Source organism: Equus caballus, chromosome 9 (assembly GCF_041296265.1).
Source record: "Equus caballus isolate H_3958 breed thoroughbred chromosome 9, TB-T2T, whole genome shotgun sequence".
Classification (NCBI taxonomy): domain Eukaryota; kingdom Metazoa; phylum Chordata; class Mammalia; order Perissodactyla; family Equidae; genus Equus; species Equus caballus.
Genome location: NC_091692.1, coordinates 94,170,250 through 94,194,953, shown reverse-complemented (window position 1 = coordinate 94,194,953; position 24,704 = coordinate 94,170,250). Strand labels below are relative to the sequence as shown.

The window sequence follows — 24,704 nt, the reverse complement described above, 5'->3', positions numbered from 1 at the left end:
TAAACTTTTCTGCAAAGAGTGGGTAGGATGGAGGGAAAGCAACAAGGGAAAGTGGGGGTACCCCAGCATTAGCAACAACGGAGAGCTGTCAACATGCTTGGGAAATAGTTACTGGAACTTGTAGAGAGTAGCTCTATGTTGTGAGTCTGCTGGCAGATGCAGCTAACTGCCAAGGTCCACATCTTCCTTCTTTCCTCTGACGTCCTACTGGAGCTGTCCACTGGATGAATTCAACTGGAAACCGAGGGCCAAGGAACACTTGATGGGGCTTATGCAGGCTTGCCTCCGAGAGAGGAGAGAGGGTCTGGAGACGGATGCATCTCGATGAGGAAATGGCAGATGTCCTGCATGACCTTCATCTTCCGGGAAGGCACTGCAAGTCCTGCAACTTGCCTCTCAATTTGTAGGAATAGTCCTGTGCTGCAGACCACTAGGCCCCTAGGAGACTTATTTATTAGTGTAGGAGGCCCTAAACTTCGATGGTGTTCATTTCCCACACATGTCTCAGTAAAGAATGGCATTGCTGTAATAGACCAGTGAGATATACTGTTGAGCGTCAAAATGATCAATTTCTTTCATTCTGTAGTATGACAGATAGCAGGGGAATTGACATAACCCTGAGACAGGATATACAGCTGGAGTGCTGTTCAGGCCATGTGATAGAAAATTGCTTCTGATCACCTTTACTGAAAGGAATGGGGTGGGGGATGCACCTGGTGTGCAGTTTTGACCCAGCAAATGCTGTGTTGGTTTCCTCCAGTAAATATATCACGTCCAGAACTGTTAGGTAATATTACCACCTTGTTACATTTCCAACAATCTACTGTTCTCCAACATCCACGTGGCTTTTGTGTCAGCTACACAGGTGAGCTATATGGAGATGTAGTGGGATTCTCACCCCTGTGTTTTGTATAAATATAAACCCACTTGTTTACCAAGATGGGCTTCATTCTTTCCTGAAGACCTGTGTCCATCTGGTCTGATTTCCCTCCAGGCAGAACTTCCTTTAGTAATCGTGCTATGCAGATCTGCTGGTAACAAGTTTCTGTTAATCTTAAATGTATTTTTCCCTCATTCTTGAAGTATATTTTCTCTGGATATGCAATTCTGGGTTAATAGTCTTGTTTAGAAGCTCTTTAAAGATGTTATTCCACCATTTCCTGGCCTCCACTGCTTATGATTAGAACTAAGAGATTATGAAATTGTTGTTCCTCTGTAGTGATGTGTTGTTTCTCTCTGATTGATTTCAAGATTTTCTCTCTTTGGCTTTCAGTGGTTTGACTCTGTTGTGTGGGGGTTTTTTTGTATTTATCCTGCTTGGGGTTCACTGAGCTTCTTCAATCTGTCCATTTGTGTCTTTTACCAAATTTGGTTAATTTTGGCTATTATTTCTTCAACTTTTTTTGGTCTCATTCTCTCTTTTCCTTCTGGGGCACCTTTGGATATTGTCCCACAAGTCTCTGAGGCTTTGTTTATTTATTTTTGATCTTTATTCCTCTCTGTTCCTCAGATTGGATCATTTCTATTGATAGATCTGTTACTCTTCAGCTTTCTATTTCCCCATTCTATCCTTCCTGGCTTGACTCCAACTTTGTCATGCAATTTATCCACTTTCGTAAGGGCTATGGGGTTTCTGAGGGGTCAGAGCTTAGTGCTGGCACAGTGGGACTGAGGGTCAGAGAGGATGAGGAGAAGGCCTCCTGGAGGCAAACGTGGTTTATCTCTAGGGAGAGCTTGGCCGCCCAGGCAGGTAGGACATAGCATATATTCATGCCAAGAGAAAGACAGGCAGATGAAATGTAAGTGATGAAGCCCTGGGAGAGAGGTGTGGGCTAGAAAGATCAGAGTAGGCTTCCTGTGGGAGACAGTGGGAGGGTGGAGGTCTCAGGGTCTGGTAGGTACTGAGTACCAGGTGTTCTCTGATCTCAGTAGATCCACACAGCAACTCCACCTGGGAAATATTATTATCCTATGGAAGAGATGAAGAACCCAGGTTGAGACAGGTTTTCTGGGGCCCTAGATAATGCAGCCGATTAAGCGGCCATGAGACATGAATGTGTGGCTCAAGGTAACATGAGGTAGGGAAGCCTTTCTTGATGGGGCAGGATTTGAGATGTTGGAAGACCATGCTCATCCTCTGAATTCTCAATCCAAATACTGCTTGTGATCCAGGATTTTTTCTGGGCAGTATTAGTCCCAGAACTTGAACTAGAACCTGCTGGATCCTGTGTTCCTTCTGCCATATTGTGCAGATGCTATCCTGGCTCTGACATTAGCATTGACCAGCTGGGTGGCCCTGGCAGGTAACTTCATCTCTCTAGCACCACCATCCTTATTTTGAGTGTGAGGGAATACAGACTTGACTTTGCATAGTTGATGTAGGGGATCAATGAATTAATGTGCTGTGAAGTTACGTGAAAAGTTTCAAAAGCACTTACACACATGAGGTCTTTAAGGATTATTTGTTCCCTCTTTTTTTTTGACAAGGCCACATTCATATAGCAGCACAAACTTACTCATTCCTTTAGTAAAGAAATATTTTATGTGCTAGGTGTTACTCTAGGTGTGGGTATACAGCAGTGAGCAGAACAGATAATTATGTTCCACTCTGCAATTACCTCTCTTGGTTTAAACCTTGTGCTTTTCAGCCTCATTCTTGGTGGCTGAAAACTCTGAAGAAATCAAGTTACCCAGCTATTACATAACTAACTCAGTTTCCTTGTCAGTGGTGTCAGAATCATGCCTATTTTACAGGGTCATCATGAGGTTAGAATGAGGCGATGTATGACAAGGAGTCAGCACAGAGCCTGGTGTGAAGCAGTTAGCATTCTTGACTACTCACTCTGAATGTCGATCCATGGTGGGCACATTTAATTTTCCCCCTTGGGCTTGCTACTTTTGCAGTTTCCTTATCAGTGAATATGTGGCTTTTCTTTTTAAAAACTTTGTGTTGCTCTAAGAAAAACAGTGAAATGCTCCCCGAACTCCTCCTCTGAACTGCCCAACAAGAAATGCTCCAAACCACCAGTCCCAACTCCAGACCTCATGTGACATCTCTTCATTGGTTCTGCCTTGTTTTTCTTTTTCCCTCCCTCCAGGTTATGGGCTCCAAATCCCCTCCCAACTGAAACCCCTCGAGCCTTATCCCACCTCAAATGCCTCGAATCCCCTCCGCACTGAAACGCCCCAAACCCACCCCCATCCCAAACCTCATAGGACCTCTCCTCACTCTTCTGCCTGTTTTCTCGCCCCATCCCCTCAGGTTATGGGCACGCAGCCCCTGGCACCGACGCGGGAAAGGCCTTCTGCATGTTCTACGCCGTGCTGGGCATCCCTCTGACGCTGGTCATGTTCCAGAGCCTGGGCGAGCGGATGAACACGTTCGTGCGCTACCTGCTAAAGCGCATCAAGAAGTGCTGTGGCATGCGCAACACGGAGGTGTCCATGGAGAACATGGTGACCGTGGGCTTCTTCTCCTGCATGGGGACGCTGTGCATTGGAGCTGCCGCCTTCTCCCAGTGCGAGGAGTGGAGCTTCTTCCACGCCTACTACTACTGCTTCATCACGTTGACTACCATTGGGTTCGGGGACTACGTGGCCCTGCAGACCAAGGGCGCCCTGCAAAAGAAGCCACTCTACGTGGCCTTTAGCTTTATGTATATCCTAGTGGGGCTGACTGTCATTGGGGCCTTCCTCAACCTGGTGGTCCTCAGGTTCTTGACCATGAACAGTGAGGACGAGAGGCGGGACGCTGAAGAGAGGGCGTCCCTTGCCGGAAACCGAAACAGCATGGTCATCCACATCCCTGAGGAGGCGCGGCAGGGCCGGCCACGGTACAAGGCGGACGTGGCGGACCTGCAGTCCGTGTGCTCCTGCACGTGCTACCGCCCACAGGAATACGGTGGTCGCTCGGCGGCACATCAGAACTCCGTCAGCGCCAAGCTCGCCCCCCAGTACTTCCACTCCATCTCTTACAAGATCGAAGAGATCTCACCAAGCACATTAAAAAACAGCCTCTTCCCATCCCCCATCAGCTCCATTTCTCCTGGGTTACACAGCTTTACCGACAACCACAGGCTGATGAGAAGGCGGAAGTCCATTTAGGGTGTGGGGAGGGAAATACGAACAGAAAAAGTCATTTGTCATATTTGATGTTGTGTTCCATCAGCCCAACTCGTCTTTTCTTCCTTATTTATTATTATTATTATCCTTTATTATTATTATCATTGTCATCATTATTACTTTCTCTCCTTTGTTTCCTGGTTTCATTGCTCCCCCAACTTCCCAGCGAGACAGAGCAGGCCAAAGGGAAAAGAAAGGCCCGTCCTCTGAAACTCGCAGCTGAGCATGAAGCATGGATTTCTTCCTTCCTTCCCAGCGACGTATGCCTTACATTTCTCCCCAACCTGCCCCATCTCTGGGGTGGCTTTCCCAGGACAGGTGTGAGACCAGGACCAGGTGACAGAGCTGAGAGGATACCCAACCCAAAGTTGCACACCAGGCTGAGAGCTTTTGAGCGCCCACCCACAGTGGTGTCTCTGACCTAACTCCTTTCTCTTTTCCTCCCAAGCAGTGGGTGGCTATGTATGTGTGTATGTGTGTGGTTTGAGTGTGTGTGAATGAATGCACACGCGAGTGTGCTTGTGTATGTGAACCATGTGACAAAATGGAAAGTATCAGGTATTCATTCTCCTTTTCCATCACACAATTTTGTTAATAGCCTGCTTTTGGCTGCTTCCAAACAAAACGGGAAAACAAAACCCACGAGGTTTTTGATTTATCATTTTGCCAAATCAAGCATGTTCCATAAGCAGTCTTTATCCCAGATGTGTCATGACCATATTTTTGAAATGCTAGGTTCTAAATTATATTAACTTCTTTTTAGGGGGTGGGTGGGCAAGAAGACATGGATCATTTTAGCTTGCCAGTTCAAAAATTTTTTAAAAGCATGCACTTTGTTAAACTGGTATGCATTATCAACACAAGAAAACAAAACTAGCAATGGAATAATCAAAAGCCAATAATAATAATTTATTAAAGACATTTTTAATTTTGTCATCTCCGGTTCCAACAATTTACCATGCAACTGGAAGTGTCAGGAGAAACTGGAAAATTGTTGGAACCACAGAGTATCTATTTTATTATTTCCCTCTTATTTAGATGATGATGATGATGGTGATGATGATAATGTTGCTGGTGATTTGTGCAGCATCAACCTGCACGAATAAGAATTACAGTTTGGGATGTTTGGATGAGAATGGGTATTAGAAGGTGGATGTAGTTTCTTTTCCTAATAAAAAAATGACAGGGCATTCCTTGTTTAAAAAAAACTCCGTATATATGTATTTCAAGAAAGATGGTCTCTAGTTGCATTTGATTTGTAAATAGGGGAAAGTTCATGTTGGTCTCAGGAAGAGTTTAGAGGCAAGAAGCTGTGTCTTGGCCTGCTGGGAACTTGTCAGTCTCAGGGGAAGATTTGTCTGAGTAGTGGAGAGATTCCTCCCCACTCTCACTAGGGGATGACACAAAAGAGAAGGCCTTCCAATATCCTGGGGTACAGAGAGGCTATAGAACATGGCACATTGGAGGCCCTTTCAATGACAGGAATGAAGGAAAGTCTGATCTCCAAATTCCCAGAGGGGAATTTCCTTTCCCCATCACAATCCTGCCATTTCTAAAAATTACCCATCCTCCCACTCGTTTTTCATAAACTGGAAGTTCATGGCTCTTGAATGGAAATGGGCTTTGGCAGTACTGCTCAGAAGGAGCCCCAGTGGGACCTCCTAGAGTGGAGGATCCACTCCCTAGAAAGAGTAGACCTACTAGATTTTTTAAAGGAGATAGCAACAAATGCCACCAGTCCCAAGCATTTGGGCCACTGGACTGAAACACAGTATTCAAGACTCCTCTGAAAAGGCATGCTCTTTAATGTTGCATCCCACGTAGAAAACGGCCCCTTCGTCCAGGACACGGGGCCTGTGGAAGGAGTCTCTAGGCCAAAGTGGACAATGATCAATCTTCACGGTCTGTATTGATTCACTTGTTTATAAGATTTTTTTTTTTTTTTTTTAATTTTAGGGCTCTAAAGTCTGTCCAGAGAATAGAAGCAGTTGCTCTTAAAGTTTCTTTTTTTCTCTTGGGAGAGATTGTTGGCTCTAGGGGGTCATAGGCACAAAAATACTAATGCATCTTTGGAGGGTGCTTCATGCTTTGGAGGGGGCTGCTTGGAATAAGTGTGGGGTTTCTCCTTTGTAAGATTTGCCCTCAAATGGGAGTGTGTGTGATAATCTTTAATCTGTAAAAGAAATTGAGGCACAGGGAGGATGCGTGATTCGCTCAATGTTACACAGCTGGTCTTTGACAGAACTGAGACAATAGTCTCAGTCTGGATCCCAAAAGGGTCCAAGAAGCTGACTCCACCATGCCATGGCATCCTAATTCGTCCCTCAGATGAGGGAAGCTGCTTCTCTTTCTCCACCGGTAAATGCACCAGGCTCTTGAAGTCAGTTTGAGGAATAAGGGCTCGACCCTTCATCCAGGACTGGTTCCCCCACTAAAACATCCATGTAAAGTGATCATAAAGTGGCCTGCTTCTGCTTGAAGGCTTCCAGCGACAGGGAGCTCCTCCCTTCCCTGGAAATTTTGGAAAATATTCCATATTCGCCATTCCCACAGAGCTGACTCTTCTTGATAGGATTAAGGATTGTAGGATGAAGTCTTCTCTTTCTGTGATGACCACTGACTGAAGCATCTGAAGCAACTTGGAATTTGTCTTGGTTCTATAGCCCTCTTCTTTCTTCTCCCCTTTGCCACCAGTTTGACCCTCTGAAGGACAACAACCGAGTCTTCCCTTTCAAAGTGAAACATCCTTGTTGATACTCAGAGCGTTCGGGGGGCAGAGCTGACACTTGGCTTGCTTCCCTCGTGATGTCCATCTTTTCCTCAGGTGGTCCATCTATCCCCTACCATCGTCTCTGGCCAAGGAGTTCCCTAGGTGCATCCAGTGAGGTGCTCTCATGGGGCTCTGTGGGACTCTTCTCTCTTGTTAAAATGGGACTGGGGCATCTCCATCTACAGCTTTGCCACCCGAGACCTGCTCACTCAATCAGAATTAGAATCCTCAAAAAGTCTGAGTCACCTCGATGAGCTCCCTCATTTTCAGAGGAGGAAATAATTGAGGTCCAGAAGGGGTGAACGCACATTTAAGGAGTACAGAGCCAGAATCTAGGTCTTCCCACTCGTTTCTCCTTCTCCCATTTTCTGGGCTGCTTTGTTATTGCTGTTGCTTATACCCGCCAAAGATCCCTCACTGCTGGACATGTTAGCATCTCAGGCCCAGGTCTCTGCTTCCTCTTCTGCCAGTTAACCATGCCCATTCAGTGAGGGGAAGAAATCACACCAGCTTGTTTTTGGATACGGGCTTCGACTTCTGTTAGAATGAGCTGAGGAATAACCAAATTCCACCAGAATCACAGAAGGTTGGCCCATCACCCAATCCCTGGGGTGGGGACTAGAAATTAATATGCCTCATAGAAACTTAGAGCCCCCACTTGGATGTTTTCCAACTAAGAAATCTCAATCCATCCACTCCATCAAAAACAGGAGGAAGATGGGTAGTGCTATGGATTATCCCAACAGCTCTTGGCTCCCTGCTTTCTAGAAACGATTCCATTTTAATCTTCTTCACACCTATCCTGGGTAGATGGTACTGTCATATCATTGGACTGTTAGATTCATTTTGACATAGAAGTGAACCAGCCTGTCTGGGTGGTGAGACTCCTGGTTAGCTGTGGAGCTGGGATGGGATCTCTTCTTTCCATCTGCACCACCCTGTCCTGAAACCTGGGCAGCAGCCTTTTAAGCGCAGTGGGCTGCTTGGTGCTCTAAATTTAAATGCTCTCTCTGAAGTGTCTGTTGTGCTCCTGCTGTGCATCACCGATTGGGAGGAGGGGGCCTCTGCTTCAGGCATGATCAGAGTAGAGCATTTGCAGCCCAAGAATCCCCACTGGGTCCCTAGTTCTTCCAGGAGAGGAAGCAAATGGACGCAGACTGCTGCCCAGGAGGCCCTCCTTTGCGGTGCTCATTAAAAACCCATCCATGAAACAGGAGATTGACTGCTCAATCTCGGCTCACTGTTTGTTCTCTGCACACAGAGCCTTAATTAGGAGAACATCTGGACAGTAACTCAGAAACCCACAGATAAGCCTAGGTGGGTCATTTTTCTCAGCCTCATCCAGATCGGGAAGCCTTATGGGTCCTGATTCCTAGTGATGATCACCAGCAGCTGGAAGCTGGAGAGAAGGGTTTAGAGGCATTTGTTGTCTGTGTGCTTTGAGTTGGAAAGCGAGGTAAGAGAGCAAAAATCATCAAAGAAGGAAAAATCACCCATCACTGAGGTTTATGAGTCAGTTTCTTTATGTAACCTTTTAAAATAATAGGCCCTAATTAAGATACCCTAATTAAGGGCATCCACAGAGATGCTAGGTCTGAGACCTGTGCTGGAAGATGTCCGTTCTGTTAGTGTGATAGGTGCTGCCATCTGCGAACGCTCCAGTGAATTGTGGCTTTGCTCTGAGAGGGGTGTGACTTGGGGCCTGTCACATGCAGGCCTGCTGCTGGGGTCTAAAGTGTGTTTCTTCCAGAGTCACGGTTTGTGTGGGACCCAAGAAGCATCCCACGCAAGCAGAGGTTGGCAGGGCATGGACCTGGCCCACAGCTTCTGCTTCGCTGGGCTTCTGGAAGTCATTTCACTTCCCTGGGCCTCTGTAGCTTCCTCATCAACATAATGGGACAGTTTGGGTGAGATTTATGAGCATTTAGCACAAAATGAATTTGACGCATGAAGACATTTGGCCTGGATGTTCTGGTCACTGAGCACATTTGAAGGTTGAGCCACCAAAAAGAAAACCAAAAATCATTTTGTTTGGCAGGGTACTGGGAGCTGGGAAGATGGAGAGGGAACAGGCCATGTAGCCATAGCCCCGTGCATTCTGGGTTCCCAAGTGCCCTGGGCATAAATCCATTTTATGTGGTTCTTTCTCAACCACACCTTGGCAGAGGCTGCTGTTTCAGGGGAAAAAAAAATCTATTACCATGATTTCCTCCCCACCAACTTTGTTTTGAAAATTCCAGATTTACAGAAAAATGGAAGGAATAGTGTGATGAACTTCCATATGCCTCTCACCCAGACTCACCGGCCTTCAGCGCTTTGCCCCATTTGCTTAATCCTCTCCCACCCTCCCCACCCCCCACATTCACACTCAGAGGTATTTGAAGGATGAAGTGATGTCCATGACTTTTAGGTGGTTCAGCCGAGAAAGAAGTCATCTCCCAGGAACAGGAGCATTCTCCTAGATAGCAGTGCCATTATCACCTCTAAGAAAGTTAGTATTCATACAAAATATCTAATATCCCACCCATATTCAGATTTCCCCAATTGTCCCCAAAATGTCCTTCAAAGCCTTTTTGTGAGTCTGAGATACAATCCAAGATTGCATCCCATGTTGCTTCTCTGGTTGCCCCAGACTCCCCCAATCTAGGACATTCTCCCTCACCATTTTTGTCTTTCATGACGTTGCCATTTTGAAGGGTCTGGGCCAATTGTCTGTGGGTTACGCCGTGATTTGCTTCTGTTGGTTGGCTTCCTCAGGTTAAGGAATTTTAGGCAAGAGAATGACAGAGGTGATGTTCTGTGGCCATGATTAATGCATTTGATAGGTTTGGCACTCTGGAGACCTCTGGGATTACCTCTTTCATGGTAGATAAATAAGTCATATTAAGCGGTCTCCTCTGTTAGAGAGACTAAGAGAAGCTTCAAAAGAGGTGTCCACGAGCCCCTGGACGCTGGGTCCCATTGCCAAAGCTGAACAAGGCTCTGCTCTTTCTGATTTCACACATGGATCTCTCTTCTGTGCTGAGCAAGCATCAGCAAGCTTTCCCCTAAGCACCTGTGGGGATGATCCGGCTATAAACAGACCTAGAGCACAGAGACGTGCTTTCATCAATTGTAAAGGGCGAGCAGGTGTAACCCAGGAGGGTTGCTGTAAGGATCCCTGTAAGCCAGTTGGGGTACTTTGGCCCCAGTAGCTTTTCAATGAGTGGGAATGATTGCCAAGGCTATCATTAGTAATCATAAAAATGTGACTTGTTATGGCAGTACTCTTGGCCATTATTAAGGCTATAATTTGTGACCTCTGTCTCTGAGATATTTACACTGGAAAGTTCAGTAGCACAGCCTTCTCAGTTCTGATAACATAAAGAAGTCCACATGCTCTGGTTAAGTAACCTTTCAATTTTGATCAAGAAAATATGTCCATGTGGATTCTCACCTCAGAGCCTTTGCCCAGACTGTTCCCACTACCTAGAAGTTCTTCCTGCTGCTCCCAAGCATGGAGGTGGAGATGGGAGCACCTCACTCATCCTTTAAAAGTCTCTCCTGACCCTCTGCCCCCTGATGGACTCAGTGATGCCCTCCTCTGGGCTGCCTAGTCCTTCTTTCAATTGTGGGTAAACACACTGGGAAGCAAACTGTGATGGCCCTGGCCTTGGGAGCTGCACGTGCTGGGCAGCACCTGCAGAGCGGAAGAAAGTCAGAGTTCTAGCTTCTGGCCTTTGTGCCATCTGTCGCTGTCATCAAGGCATATCTTAACTTCACTGTAGGCATTTACCCCATCCCTGGAAACCGGTGCACATTAATGTGATGAGAACCCATGACCCACCGTTGGCTATTCAATGGCATTGGCCTGGCAGAGTAGCATGTGCCACAGGGCCATGAGCTGTCCATGGCTAGACATTTCCCATAAAGTGGGTGATTGGTACGTCTTCAGACTCCAGGAGCACACCTGTGACTTTTCACCCTGCAGTGGGTGGGCCCTGTGATGGGGAGGTCACCAGGAGCCAGGTCAGCACTGTTTTCTCATGGATGTACTTCTAATAGAGGCTGAGCAGTGTGGGAAAGTGTGCAGTGAATGACAGGAACCTCAAGCCTTGGCTCTGCACCTGCCTAGCACTGCCTCTGGGGCCCTGAGACAGAGGCAAGAACAGATTCTTCTTGTCTCTATGGAGCAGCGTGATGGGGTGGAATCTAAGCTGCTCAGGTCATGGCCTCTCACACACCTGAGACCCGCTTCTGCCATTCTCAGGTGGGTGGTGGTTTTGGCTCTCTGAGCCTCAGTTTCCCCATCTTTAAGTTGGAGATTATAAACAAGCCTTCCTGTACAGAGGGGCTGTGAGAAGTAGCTGTGATGAGATTTCCTGGCACCTATTCTGTGCCTGGCACTCTGCTAGTTTTCTTATACATGCTTGCATTTCTCTTAAGGACCAGGTCCAGTCTCCTACAAGGTTACTCCTGAAAATAGATCCAGGAGTCTCACCCACCTTGAATTCTGTGGAGTCCTATTATTTAGGTGGAGTTAATTTTTTTTCTCTTCTGGATATTAGCCCTAATTTGCATGTGTGAATATTTCAGGATAAGATCTTCTTAGTCTTTCACTTAAGCATCCTGGGGGCTTGTTCTGTGAAGTCTTCTAACAGCTCTGCCAAAGATCAGCATGAAACTATCACAAGGAAAATGTCGTGTAACTCTTGGGCATGAAGAGTTTGCTGTTTCCTGATCGATTCTATGAACAACAGATTTTGTGACTCCCTGTGACCAGGGCCTGCCTCCTCGGAGCTTGAGATGCTGGTATGGACCCTTGCTCTCGTTCTGTGTTTTCCCCCTGGAGTTGGAGCCTCTTGTGGGTCTGGTGCTGAGGGCAGGGTCCTTCGAGTAAGGGTGTCAGCAGAAGAGCTGGGGGGTGGGGTCTGCTGTCATGGTGAGTGCTGGTAGCTCAGGGATGAAGGTTCACTCTCTGTTCCTTAGACCTCTCTTCTTACTGGTGTGTCGAGAGTATGCACAGGATTTACAGCCAAGGTCAAGGAGTGGCATCTCCCGGTGTGGAGTGCCTCCTGTCCCCAGGCAATGCAATGTGGACTTTGATTTTGAGATGTGGCCTCTGGGTGGTGAGGGAGGCATTGGCTGGGTGGAAAGAAGTCTAGCCTAGGAAATATGGGATGAACCACGACTCAAACCCTGCTTTTGTGATTTGCTGCGTGACCTAGGGCAAGTCACTTGACTTCTCTGGGCCTGAGTTTCTTCCTTTCCAGACTAAGGGGCCAAGGTCCCAAGTTCCCAGGCCCCATCCCTTCCTAGTGCCTGCCTGGTTCTCTCTGCCACCAACACAAGCCTGGGGAGGACTGGCTGGGCTGATGTCAACCAGCGTCTGGAAGTATTTCCCCAGACACCTTCTGTTGCAGGCGACTCTTTCCCTTCAGATGCTTTTTTTCCTGGCACATGGCTCTTTAAGTAACCAATAGCTCTGTGCAATGCCTCTTTGCTTCACTTCCTTGATGGCTCTGCCCCATCCTTACTGCACGAGGTGCCTGATTCTAAAGAGAGAAAGCCTTAGCCTTCGGAGCCGTGGGGCTTCCACAGCTGCAGAGCTCGCCCTTCCTTGTGAGGAGAGGGTATGGCTCCTCAGGACTTGCCTTCTGATTAAACCTGAACGTCTGTTCTGCCCTTCCACCTACCTCTGCTCTTCCCTGCCATGTCCTCTGCTTGTCCTTATTTCAGGGCTCTCTTTGCTTCCTGGGAGGAGATGTCCTCCACTTACAGGAGCCACTGGCCCAGCGCGGGGCCTCATGCTTGGCCCCATCTGACTCAGGTCAACTGTCTTTGCACTGCGGGGCCTGAACCACGATGGGACTCTTAGACCTGCGTGCAGTGCAGCACTGCGCACATGGAGACGTGACTTCCCGTTGCTCATGCACTCTTTGTGTGCTGGGCAGGGGCACTCAGAGCACCCCCATCCACAGGAGGCGCCATGAGACTTGGAGAAGTGGCAGCGCTGGAACTCAAAACCAAGTACCCTGATGGCACGTGCCCTTTCCTTCCTCCCCAGGCTCTGTGCTCAGGCTCCCAGGGAGGGTGGGTCCCTGTGGTGCCACAAGGAAAGGATGCAGGGGATATGCCTTTGGAGAAAGAGGAAGGGGGGGGTCACTTCCAGGTAGATGGGGGAGGCTTCATGGCTGGGGTGGGGGGTGCGGGGCAGGCATCGGAGAGGAGAAAATTCCAAGCCAGCAGGAAGAGTATCTGCTGAATCTGCCAGTTCCTTCACCTGGTTCAAAAGTCCAGGGACAAAACCCTGAGATGGAAGCCACGCTCAGCCCCAGCCCTTGATTCTTATGATTAACCATGCAGACCTTTGTCCTCAGGCATCTTTTCTTAATAGCAGGAGACCCCAGATGGCAGACCCGAGACCAGCAGTGTGAGTTCTCTGGCATGAAGACTGGGCTCGCGGACCCGAGCGGGATGCAGTTTGAAGTAGAAAGTGACTGCAGGGGGCAGCCTCCCAGAAAGGCTGTGGTGTCCCCCTGCACAGGATAAAGGGCCCAGCCATGGGGGGTGAAGGAGCGTCCCTTGAACCCCCTCCGTAGTCTGCGCCATGTCCGCTGGGCAGGTCACCTTTCCTGGGAGGTAGGATGAGAATGATTTAGAGGAGGACTGTGATCTTCAAATATGCCATCCCAGTGAATGTCGCCATCTCTCAGGGTCTTTATTTCTCCATCTATGAATGAAGGATCTGGAAGGGTGAGTTGTTCCAGAAGGAATAGGGGTGGAAACCCATGTGCTGTAGATGCTGGTAGGACGAACCTTCTAAAGCATGGGATGGGGGACCTGCCCCCAGAGTCTGCCTGGGTTCTGTCTGAAGCTTTAGGGGACACACAGGTTGGCAGGGAATTGGGGGAGGCCAAACATGGCCTTTCTGTCACCTGTACCTCCTTGACTGGTGACATTGGTTTCAGCACGAGAGGGATCAGGATAGAGGGAAGAGAGGAGGGCACCTTTGAGGGAGAGGTGACTTTATTTGGGAAATTTTTATTCTTCACGTCTTCCCATTCACTCTTGGATCCTAACTAACTCCAGCCTCCCTGGAGGTTCCAGTCCGTTTCTTGGAGACCTCTAAGCATCCAAAGCTCGGCTCTTGCCTTTAAGGGGGGAGGTCTTGTGAAGTTTGGCTCCAAACCCTGGCCACTAAAAACGTAATCCCTCAGCCTCACTTCTTCCAGCTCCTGGAGCATCTGGTGTGGTGGAGACATTGGGGCTTCGTAAGTGCCTGGCTGGCTGTGGCTTCTTTTCCTTCTTCTTTGTAACCAGGCCATGTGGCCTTAGGCAAGTCACTTCTTATCCTCTTCTACAGAGAATTTAATGGCCAGGTGAGAAGCAGGTGTGTCCCGGACAGATGCTGGTGAGGATGAAAGGACATAAGTGTCGTTGTGTGCTAGGCTCTTAGTTGACGTTTCAGTGTGGGAGGGTGCTTTGGAGGAGGGACAGGACCAAGTCCTCCCAACATTGGGTTCCAGAGCAGGGCCAGCTCTTCTCTCCTGGGATGTCACCTTTTTCAGGTACAGTGTTCTATAGACCTCCTCACACCAAAGAATCATGTCTCAACCCACCCGCTCTGATCCTTCTCTTGATTGGGTCTCTTTCGTGGCCCCAGCTTTCAGTTCCCAATGGACCAGATGCTTGGCGATGGTGGGTTGGGACATTTTCCAGCAAGCCAAAGCCCTTTCCCCTGACAAACCTTGTGGGAAGTCTTATCTTTCCCTAACCTGAAAGGATGAAGCGACTACTAGAAGTGAGCTGCAGCAGCGCTGGGCCTGGGGGCTCCTCAGGGCCCCCTCTGTGCAATAGTGCCTGCTGATCGATCCATTTATCCGGTGATTATTTACATAGCATTTGGGCATCTGCTATAAGCCAACTTTAGGGAGAGGCCATTGTGGTGGACTAGACGGTCAAGGTCCCTGGCCTCATATGGCTAAAGTTCTGATGGACCACATCCAAGATGCACAAGTTCTAGAAACAGAGTCAGATGAACAGGTATTGGAATCAGAATATGCCTCAGCAATTGGTGCGTTTTCTCAAGCTGAATTTTAGAAATTGGGTAGAAAGATAAAAATCCAATGAAAGGAAAAACACGATTAGTGGGAACCCAGTGAAGCAGAACCCACAATTAACAAGATTTCTCTATAATTTGATGGCTCCTCAGAGAAGAACGCACTCCTGAAAAAGGCTAATTATATATTTGTTTATTCAGCCCACAAACAGCATTTTGACAGCCGTTTTGGGCCGGAAGGGGCCCTCAGAGGTCCTCTCAGTCCACCCTCTGCTGTATCAGAAATCTCCATGGAATAGATAATGCATTAGATTAGGTGAAACTATTGGCGTTATTGAGCAAAATTTAAATAGGAAAACAGACTAATCCAAACTGGAAAATTTGAGGCTCTCTCCTATGTCCATAAATGTTGATCAGAAGGTTAACATTTAAACAAACATGGGAGACACAGGCAAAGACATCAAAGATGATGAGTAGATTTTAAAACACTGAATTGATTAACTTTGAGGAAGAATTTCTAGTCTATCCCCAGCAGGCCAAGAAATTGCTGATACTCCCTCTAAGATGTATAATTTTTAACTTTAGCCAACTGTGTACCCTTGTACCTCAAAACATTAAAAATAAAAAAAGTGTCATTTGTGCCCCCAGGTGTAGAAGAAGTTAAGCTTGAATTAGTTCCAAACTCACACCCATAGAAATGATTGGCACATTTGCACAGGGGGCTCATCCTGCGGGGTGGGGGCACAGAGATGTGGATCCTCATGTATTCATTTGGGGCACGTGTGTGTGTGCAGTGACTGGGTATCTCTGGGTCTCTAAATTTTTTTTTTCTTTGGCATTCCTGGACATTTTTGTGACTGTGTGGTAAGAGGGCCTGTGTTTGGTTATGATGGTGGTGCTGCTGGAGGCCCTCCAGAACATTCTCTGGGGAGGGTGATGGAAATCAGGAAATTTCTACCAGAAGCTGGGTCAGCCTGGCCACATTCTGGGAGGATGGAATGGTTTTTCCTGAAGCCCTTGCAGGGGCCTACCTTCCCGTGTTGCTGGGCATTTGCGATTTGGATGATGGACCCAACTATGGGTGAGGCATCAGACCTTTGGGGGGAACCCGCACCAGATTTGGCCAAACCGGTGATTCCAACTGGACCCCAGTGAACCAAATTCAAAGAAGTCTACTGTCACTGTAACTGTTCGTTTTCCTTTCGTTTTCTTCTCTGGCCTTCTCCATCTGTGGAGAGGGTGCCTTCACAAATGGCCTTAGAATGCCGTTCTGAAGTTTAACAGAATGAGACAACCATCAAATGAATATCAGAGGTATCTATTATCGCAGCTTACCTGAAGAATGAAAAAACAAAACAAGACTGTATCACCAATGTTTACAAGTCCAAGTAGACATCCAGCCCATGTAAAATATGTAATTTATGCAAGGGATTGCATCTTTCTTTTGTAACGAATGCACTAAGCAACCTTGTATATATTTTACAATGTCTTTACAGAAAAAGAAAGAATCATTTACTGTAGTGTTGTAAAATAATGCACTTTTCTAATTTTTTCATTAAAATCTCTATGGCACGTTTGCAAATGTGTCTTGGTCTTCCTTCACTGAGAAAGGCTGGACAGGGGCCGCTGTGACACAGCCTCCCCCTCTTTGAGCTGCCTTCCGAAGGCTGGCTGATGTGAGGTGGACAGAGGACCAGTGGCACCGCACATGCTCTCTTGGTCTTCCTCCCAGCAGGCCGGCTCGCTGATAAGCCTTTCCCTAAAAACCTGGCAAGACCTCAGCTGAACTGAGACCTGATTTGCTGATTTTTATTTTTCTTTTCTGCCTGAGGAATCTTAGTTCAAAACACGAGATGACCCCTTTTGCCCTTTCTCGCCTGTATGTGGAAGAAAGAAGGAAAAACAGGCAGATGAAAGGTGCTCAGTGTGATCTCTATGGCGAAAGCAAGATCCGTTCCCTACAACCTGCAGGAGCTGCCTGAACGTCAGGGGTTTCCTGACGTGGCTCGTGTTCTGGGGGCATGGGCGTCCAGAACTCCATCTGAGGATGCCAAGGTCAGAGCTTTCCCCAGGGCCATGGCTCTCCGACTCCCCCTGGAGAGCTCCTGAAAACACAGATGGAGCGCCCCACCCTCAGTGTGGATCCAGGATGGGCCCCAGAGCATGCATTTCTAACAAGGCCTCAGGGGATGCTGCTGGTGTGGGGACCACACTTTGAGGACCATGGTCTTCTCCAGACTCTTCCAGTTCTGTGATTAAGAGGAGACTCTGGCCAAAAGCATATCACGGCCACAGGAGGGGCTCCACAAAGCCAGGCTCCTTTCTACCTGTCTTGTAGGAAACCCACTCACTCCTGGAGCCCCTGCTGCCCTCCTCCTGGCACTTAACCCAAAGGCTCATACAAGAAACAGACCTGACCCTGGCCAGAACCTTAATTCTTAATGATTTACATGACCTCACTACAGTTTGTTCCTGTAATAGAACACCTTGTTTCAGGAGCTGGGTCTGCTAAGCCAGGGCTCAGAAAAACTGTAAAGGGCTAGATGGTGCATATTTTAGACTTACAGTGCCATAACCCAGCTCTGCTGTAGCAGGAAAGTGGCCAGAGACAATGCACAAATGAATGGGCGTGGCCATGTCCAATAAAACTTTACCTATGGAGGCTGAAATTTGAATGTCGTATTTTCATAGGTCGCAAAATATTCTTCTGATTTCCCCCCCACTATTAAATAATTGTGGAAACCATTCCTAGTCGATGGGCCACACGAAGACAGCAGCCGGCTTTGGCCTGGAGGCCACAGTTTGCAGATCCATGCTCTAACCTCTTTTCCATATATGAACTCATTTGATCTTCCCTCCACCTTCAAGGTTGGCACTATTATGACCCCTCAGTGTCTTCATCTGAAAAAGGTGATGGACCCAGGACTTGAGGGCTGTCAGTTGGGTGCAGGGACCCTTCTTACAAGCTAGCGAGGGCTAAAATCAGCTCACAGATGGGAGGAGTTGATTTCATCCATCCTTCTTGGACTTCTACTTCTTAGGAGGGTTCAGAGAGATGGTTAGTCTGGCCCAGGCTGGCCTTCCATGACCCTCAGCCCTGTTTCCTCTCATTGCTCTGTACCCACCCTGCCTTCCACCCAAACAGCAAACATCAGCGAATTCACTGCCATAAATCGGCCATCATTACAGTTAAGGGCCAGATGCAGCATCAACCCTGTAGATTAGGGAAGGAAAGGAGGCCGTTGTCCCAAATCCTGCCACCTCTCAGAGAGCCTGCTCACAGTAGGTCTCCAGGTCCTGCCTTTTCAGGGTTCCCAAGAAAATTATATGCAGCATCTGCCAGGATTTTACAATATGTGTTGTTGACACTTTAGAGGTGATCTCGTCTCTCCTCTTTGAGTCCCAGTGTGCAGTGACAGGTCTCCATCTAGTGTGACCCCAACCAGGCTGCTGAGGACATAGGTGATCCTGGATGGGAAAGTAGTTAGGTGTGGATTCCTCCTGCTCATCCGTCCTCATCCTCCTCATCCTCCTCCTTCCTCTCCTTCTCTCCCTTCCTTCCTTCCATCCAATAAACGTTCATAAGAAGCTCCAGTTTGGACATCCACATGGTCACTTGGACTTCTACTAGGCATCTCAAACTTCACGTGGCCAACAGTAAACCCCTGTCGTCCCCCTCCCCCACCCCCAATCCCGGCTTCTCTTGAAGGGCTCCTCATCTCAATAAATCAACACCATCCTTCCAGCTGTTCAGAACAAAGAACTTTGGAATTATCCTCGACTCCTCTCTTTTCTACCCCAAATCCAATCCCTCAGAAAAATCCAGCTGGCTCTACCATCAATATTTACCCAGAATCTGACCCCTTCTCTTCACCTCCACCAAACCTCCCTGGTCCACATGCCCAGGTCTCCCCTGGGTTATTGTGTCAGCCATCCCCCCGCTCCCCTCCCCTGCCTACCCCACAGCATCCTTTTGCATTTTAAAAATCATGTATATTGAGGCATAATTTACATATGGAACAATTTACTCTTTTTAGACGTGCAGTTCTTTGAATCTTGACAACACAGAGGGTCTTAAAGCAATCCTTTTAGAGTGTAAGTAAGGTCAGGTCACCTTCCCTGGTCCACCCTCCCTTCTGGCCCTGCTGGCCTCCTGGCTGTGCCTCAGCACCACTGCCCAGCAGCTCCCTCTGACCAGAACATGTTTTCTCCAGCCCTCCACCTCCTTACCTCCCCCAGAGTCTATACTCACATGTTACCTTCTTGGTGGGCTCTCTCGGACCCCCAACCCCTGTGGCCTCCTGCCCCTCTCTCCAGCTTGCTTTCTTCCCATAGCACATATCACCGTCTGCCACTTCCTATGATATATTTTGCACTTATATTGGTTGGTTGCGTCTTCCGGAGAATGTAAGCCACGTGAGGGCAGGGATTTACACCTGTTTTGTTCACTCCTGTACTTCAGCACCTAGGACAGAGTCCAGCATCTAACAGTCATCAAGTATTTGCTGAAAGCCTAACTGACTGAATAAGGTCAGAAGCGGAGCCCACGCACGCCCTGCAGACTGGGCGAAGCTCCCGGCATCCTTCTGTTCTTTCTCTACTCCTCCCATCCCTGTCATCGGCCTCCTGGCATGTTCCAGGCCCCAGAAGACAAGTTCATAGCCCAGAGATGGATTGGAGAGGCTTAGAGAGCCATCCAGACAGAGGCTCAGGCCTGGAGCCCCTACGAGAGGCCATGTGAGGACTGTCCTAGTCCCCAAGACAGGGCGCCTGTGCGCACAGTGGGCAGCCTCGGGAAGGATTGTCATGGAACTTTGTAGTGGGGGTCGAGTGGCTCCAAGTTTGTGGACTGGGGTTCCAAGACTGGCTTGGCTCTTAGTTCATGACCCAAGGCAGAACTCTCTGGAGAGAAATTTCTATTCTCAGTGAATGAGGATGTGAGTGCTTCCTAAAAACACTCTGTGCTTTCTAGAATCTTCTGGAGGGATAATATGGGCAGGGCTCCTTTCCTATCTTTTCTGTAATTATCTTAGCTACGCCCCACCCAGCTCAGAAGGACACCCAGGGCGTTGGCAGCTGAGGATCCACAACTTCTTGTAACCCCACTTGGAGCTCTGTATGCAGTTAGAATGCCTGGGTTCTAACCCACTTTGGCGCTTCCCCTGGGGTCCCCTGCTCATCATTAGTTAGGACACACAGGGCGTTATGCGGCTGACTTAACTGGAATGCAGGTACAGCTCCCTACCTGCCACAGGTGCAGGATGGCAACTCTGGATCCTATTCCAGGAATCCTCTTCAGCAACAGTGTCATCATGGCTGTCATCATCATCATGCACCTATTAATAAAATTAACGGTCATTTCTAATATAGTTAATTAAATATAATTAAGTTTCTGTATGTTTTTCTGTTTGTTACTGAGGTTAGATTTTCACCACGTTTATAAGATACGTTTGTGATGGCCTGACATTAAATATAAGTATACACAACACTCACTTTGGGGGCCCCTCCCTGAAGAGGACCCCACTCCACGGAAGCTGAGACCAAAGAGGACCTGTGACTCCTGATTGGGAGGCCACAGCGTAAAGAACATGAGGTTTCGAAGGTTTTGTTCTCTCTTGCCACAAATGAAAAATCCTATAATCAAAAGCCACAAAGGCAGATATTCCAGAGTACAGGGGCCGGTTTTCAGTTGAGCTGCTTCTCCTGTGAGCACCTCTGTGTTCTGCTCCAGAGTGAGTAGTCAAAGGAACTTCTTTTTTATGATGATTAATAATTCTTATTAATAATAAGTCAGCTCTACCATTTGCCATCCATGTGTCCTTGGGCACTTTCCTCATCTGCACCTGGTCAGGGCGACACTATTAAATAAGAAGGTAGTGGCTCACCTTCATTGAGCAGTTACTACCATGATCGTGTGCCAGGCACTGGGTGCTAAGGGCTTTTTCAGCAGGAGTTTCAGAATCTTCTTTACTTGTATGCGTCTCTTATTTGATATTTGTTTCCACCTTTTCAAAAAGTAGACTTTATTTTTTAGAGCAGTTTGAGGGTCACAGCAAAATTGGGAAGAAGGTTCAGAGAGTTCGCATATGCCCCCAGCCTCCCCCACCATCAACATCCCCCACCAGAGGGCACATTTGTTCCAATTGATGAGCCCACATCAGCACGTCATTGTCACCCAGAGCCCGTAGTCTACATCAGGGTTCACTCTTGGTGGTGTACACTCTGTGGGTTTGGGCAAATGTATAATGACGTGGATCCACCGTTAGAAGACCATATAGAGTAGTTTTGCCCCCCTAAAATCCTCTGTGCCCCACCCCTTCATCCAACAAGTGCTTTTCTTGTAAGAACTCACAGCATTCCCCAGAGTGTTCCAAGGAATGCTATTCCTATAAGCTGCTCCCCCCAAATAGGTTACCTGCATGGCTGTCTTCTGTATCCCTTTCCTGGAGATTTACAACCCACCACACCACAACTTCTCACAGCCTTTACTGCCCTAGGAAACTTTTGAGCTTTGTTAACCCTGTGGTTCCTGAGTATATTTGACTGAGGAAGCCTTTCTCCCCAGCACACCTGTTTACATGCATCGGGACCCCGCCCCCACACATCGGCGTTGCTGTGCATCAACTCCTTCCAGCTCCCCACCCTCAGGCACATGGCAGGGTCAGACTTCCTGGTGCCCTGTGTGGGTGGGATTATGTGACTAGTTCTGGCCAATAAGTCCTGAGTGAAGGGACATGGGTCACTTCCCAGCTGGAGCATTAATTGTTGGTATGAGACCTTCTGGAACTTTCTTTCCTTCTGTCATGCTGACAGGTTTCAAGATAGTGGCTACAGAGTTTAGGTCCTGAAGTGGAGAGTCCTCAGCTGGCCTAAGGTGGACACAAAGTCAGGGAGAAAAATACCTTCCAATAACTAAGATGTTGGAGTTGTGATTGTCTACAACCTATGTCCCGACAGATCCACATCTCAGGATGCTGGTTCCTCAGGCGTTTAGTGACTGGGACATGGTTTGTTCATAATAAATATCTATTGAATTAGTGACTGGCCCACAACGTCTTCCTGGAGACAGTTGCATGCAATGAAATCCCACATATGAGTTATCTGGGTTAAGCATTGCCCACTCCAGTCCCATCCCTATTCTAGGGACAAAAAAACACAAAAGGCATGTCTGGGATTTCCCCCACATCTGGAGGAGGCCACATCAGGGGATGGGGTGTCCTCTTCAAATGAAGAAGTCGAGAAGCCACTTCCTCGCCTGGATCCTCAACATCCTTCAACCAGCGGTGGCAGAAGGTGAAGCTGGAAGCACTGGCATGGATAAAATCTTGTTTTTCATCATGTATCTAGAGCTGGTGGCAGCAAGGAACAAGCCGAGCCTCAGCTGTGACTCCAGTCCTGCCAAGCCCTCACCAGAGCCCAAGTCAGTCACCCCCAGAGAGAATGAAGAGGTTTGGATGGAGATGGAAGCACAGGGTCACTGGTGCAGCCTGGACAGCCTTTTCAAGTCCCTGCTGCAGAGTTCGAAGGCCTATCGACTCAGCTATTGAATTTCCCTGAGAAGCTCAAGTCCACTGTCCTAGCAGCTCTGATTGACTCAGCCCCAGCCAGGCCGAGAATCGTGTGGATAAACAAACTCAAAGAGCCCAAAGAGAGGAGCGTGGGGCTCCATGACCTGGCCCACCTGAAGGGCCAGGCGGGGTCACAGGGAGGGTGGGAACTCCCAGGTAGGGGCCGGGTCAGCTTCCTGGCTCAGCACCCACAGTCTTAGGCAGAAACGCTGCTTAACCTCATCGCACCGCAGGTTGCTCATATGTAAAGCAGGGCTCTTTTGAGGAATTGTTATTATTAACATTGCCCCGTGAGTCAAGGGACCTACTGAAATAATATATGGAATGCTCATGATAAACGCTAGCTGTGTGCCAGGCACCGTTCTGAGGCGCTGCTTCTGTGGTTATTATTTCCGTTCAGCTGTACGCATTCCGAACATGTTCCCTTGGCCATGTGTCTGCCACGTGCTCTGTGTCTACTGTGCAGAGAGACTTCTGTGTGGCTATGGCCTGGCTCCCTTTTGCTCCTTCTTCCGGTGAGAGTCCAGACTTCAGCCAGTTTGCAGACCCAGAACCCCTGAATGAAGGGGAGGCCGGGTCCCCATGAGGGAGGCTCCAGCTCCACTGACAACAATTTATACTATTCTTCCTAGCCTTTCCTGAAGGGACCTATGGCCATTTACCAGGATGGCTGCACTGGGGAAGGGGGAATAGTCAGATTTTTGGGGGTTACTGGACACAGGCTCTACGCTGACACGAATTCCAAGAGAACGAAACAGTCACTTTGGCCCACCGGTCAGAGCAGGGGCTCATGGAGGTCAGGTGATCAACGAAGTTTAGCTCAGGTCCACCTCACAGTGGGTCCACTGGGCCCCCAAGGCCATCCTGTGGTTGCCTCTCAAATTCTGCAACGTGTAATTGGAATAGACACGCTCAGCAACTGGCAGAATCCCCACGTTGGAAACAGTCCTCACCCCGGTCACAGGGTGGTCTGTCGCCCAGGCTGGGCTAATTTGAGCACTGTGTCCCCTGGGCCACCACAGTGACCTCTCCAGGGATGAACGCGTGACTCACATCGGCCAGGTGGAGCCCTCTCTTTTCTCCCCCAATGGGAAATGCTGGGGAAGAGCTCCGTGTCTGCCACCAGCTGTGGCATGAGGCCTCTTGGGGCCTCTGGGGCCCGGTGGGCTGAGAGGATGAAGCCAGAATTCAGACACATCTTGCAAAGCCTAAGCATATTTAAGTCCAGAGTCAAGTCCCCGAGGCCAGATCCACGCTGCCCTTTCTTCTAGGTGATGAATTCAGCTAATCAGGTTTTAGTAAGCCAGGGTGAGCTTGGAGGCAGTGACATGGACTCCAGTGTCCTGACTCAAACGCTGCGCTGGGAATCTTCTGTTTTCCCCTCCAGATCTCTCTCCACCTTGATCCACTCTGTTCTGTGTCCATGGAAATGGACCTGTGTGGCTTCCATTTAGATTTCGCCAATGGGGAGATCTGGCAAGAGGGGATGTGGGAGCATTTATTCCCTCTATTTGCCCAGTGGAGACTCTGGGGTCTGGATGTTTTCTAAAGATGGGTCGAGCCTCTGCAAGGTGGCCCTCTCCATACAGCCTCTGGTTTCCAGCTTCTGAAGTGCCCCGCCTCCCCTGGCCTGGCGGGTAATGGCACCCTGCCATTATTAACCCAGGTTCTGCGTTATCTTTTATGATTTCCTTGTTCTCTGAGTTTTTGAAAATAGTCCTTTTGTTAAACCATGCCCAAATCAGTCAATGGGAGTATGCCACTGCCTACTGGTGGACCCTGCCTGCTGCATACACTATACGATTGCCACACCCAGACAACTCAACAAGAGAAGACAAAATGTCATAAAGAGATCATCTCATTGTGAGAGCTGGGTGCATGTCTCAGCCCAGGCGATGATCTTGGGAAAGTTACCTTAGGTTGTCAAGGAAGGGAAAGCAGTTGCTGAATATATGAGTTGGCCTTGTTCTGCTGTCATGCACTGTGCTGGGTACTTCTGAGGCCGGGTTTCCTACTGGGACCATCCGCCCCTTAGCAAGTCAGGATGGCCTTACTTCTAGCACAGAACTCTGGAGTTCGTTGCATTTTTCAGTGGTCTGCTATGGACTGTTTGTATCCGTCCCTAATTCATGTGTTAAAATCCTAACCCCCAATGTGATGGTATTGCGAGGTGGGACCTTTTGGAGGTGATTAAGTCATGAGG

The 24,704-nt window shown here is 48.4% G+C and overlaps 1 protein-coding gene across 1 annotated transcript in view; it reads left to right on the top strand.

Moving 5' to 3' along the window:
* The window catches only part of KCNK9 (potassium two pore domain channel subfamily K member 9), a 97,675-nt gene extending 81,160 nt beyond the window's left edge, over positions 1–16,515 (top strand). Inside the window, exon 2 of the mRNA XM_001916658.6 lies at positions 3,263–16,515. Coding sequence (XP_001916693.3) covers positions 3,263–4,104 — 842 coding nt within the window. The 3' untranslated portion in view covers positions 4,105–16,515. The remainder of the gene's footprint in view (positions 1–3,262) is intronic.
* The last annotated feature ends 8,189 nt before the right edge of the window (positions 16,516–24,704 follow it).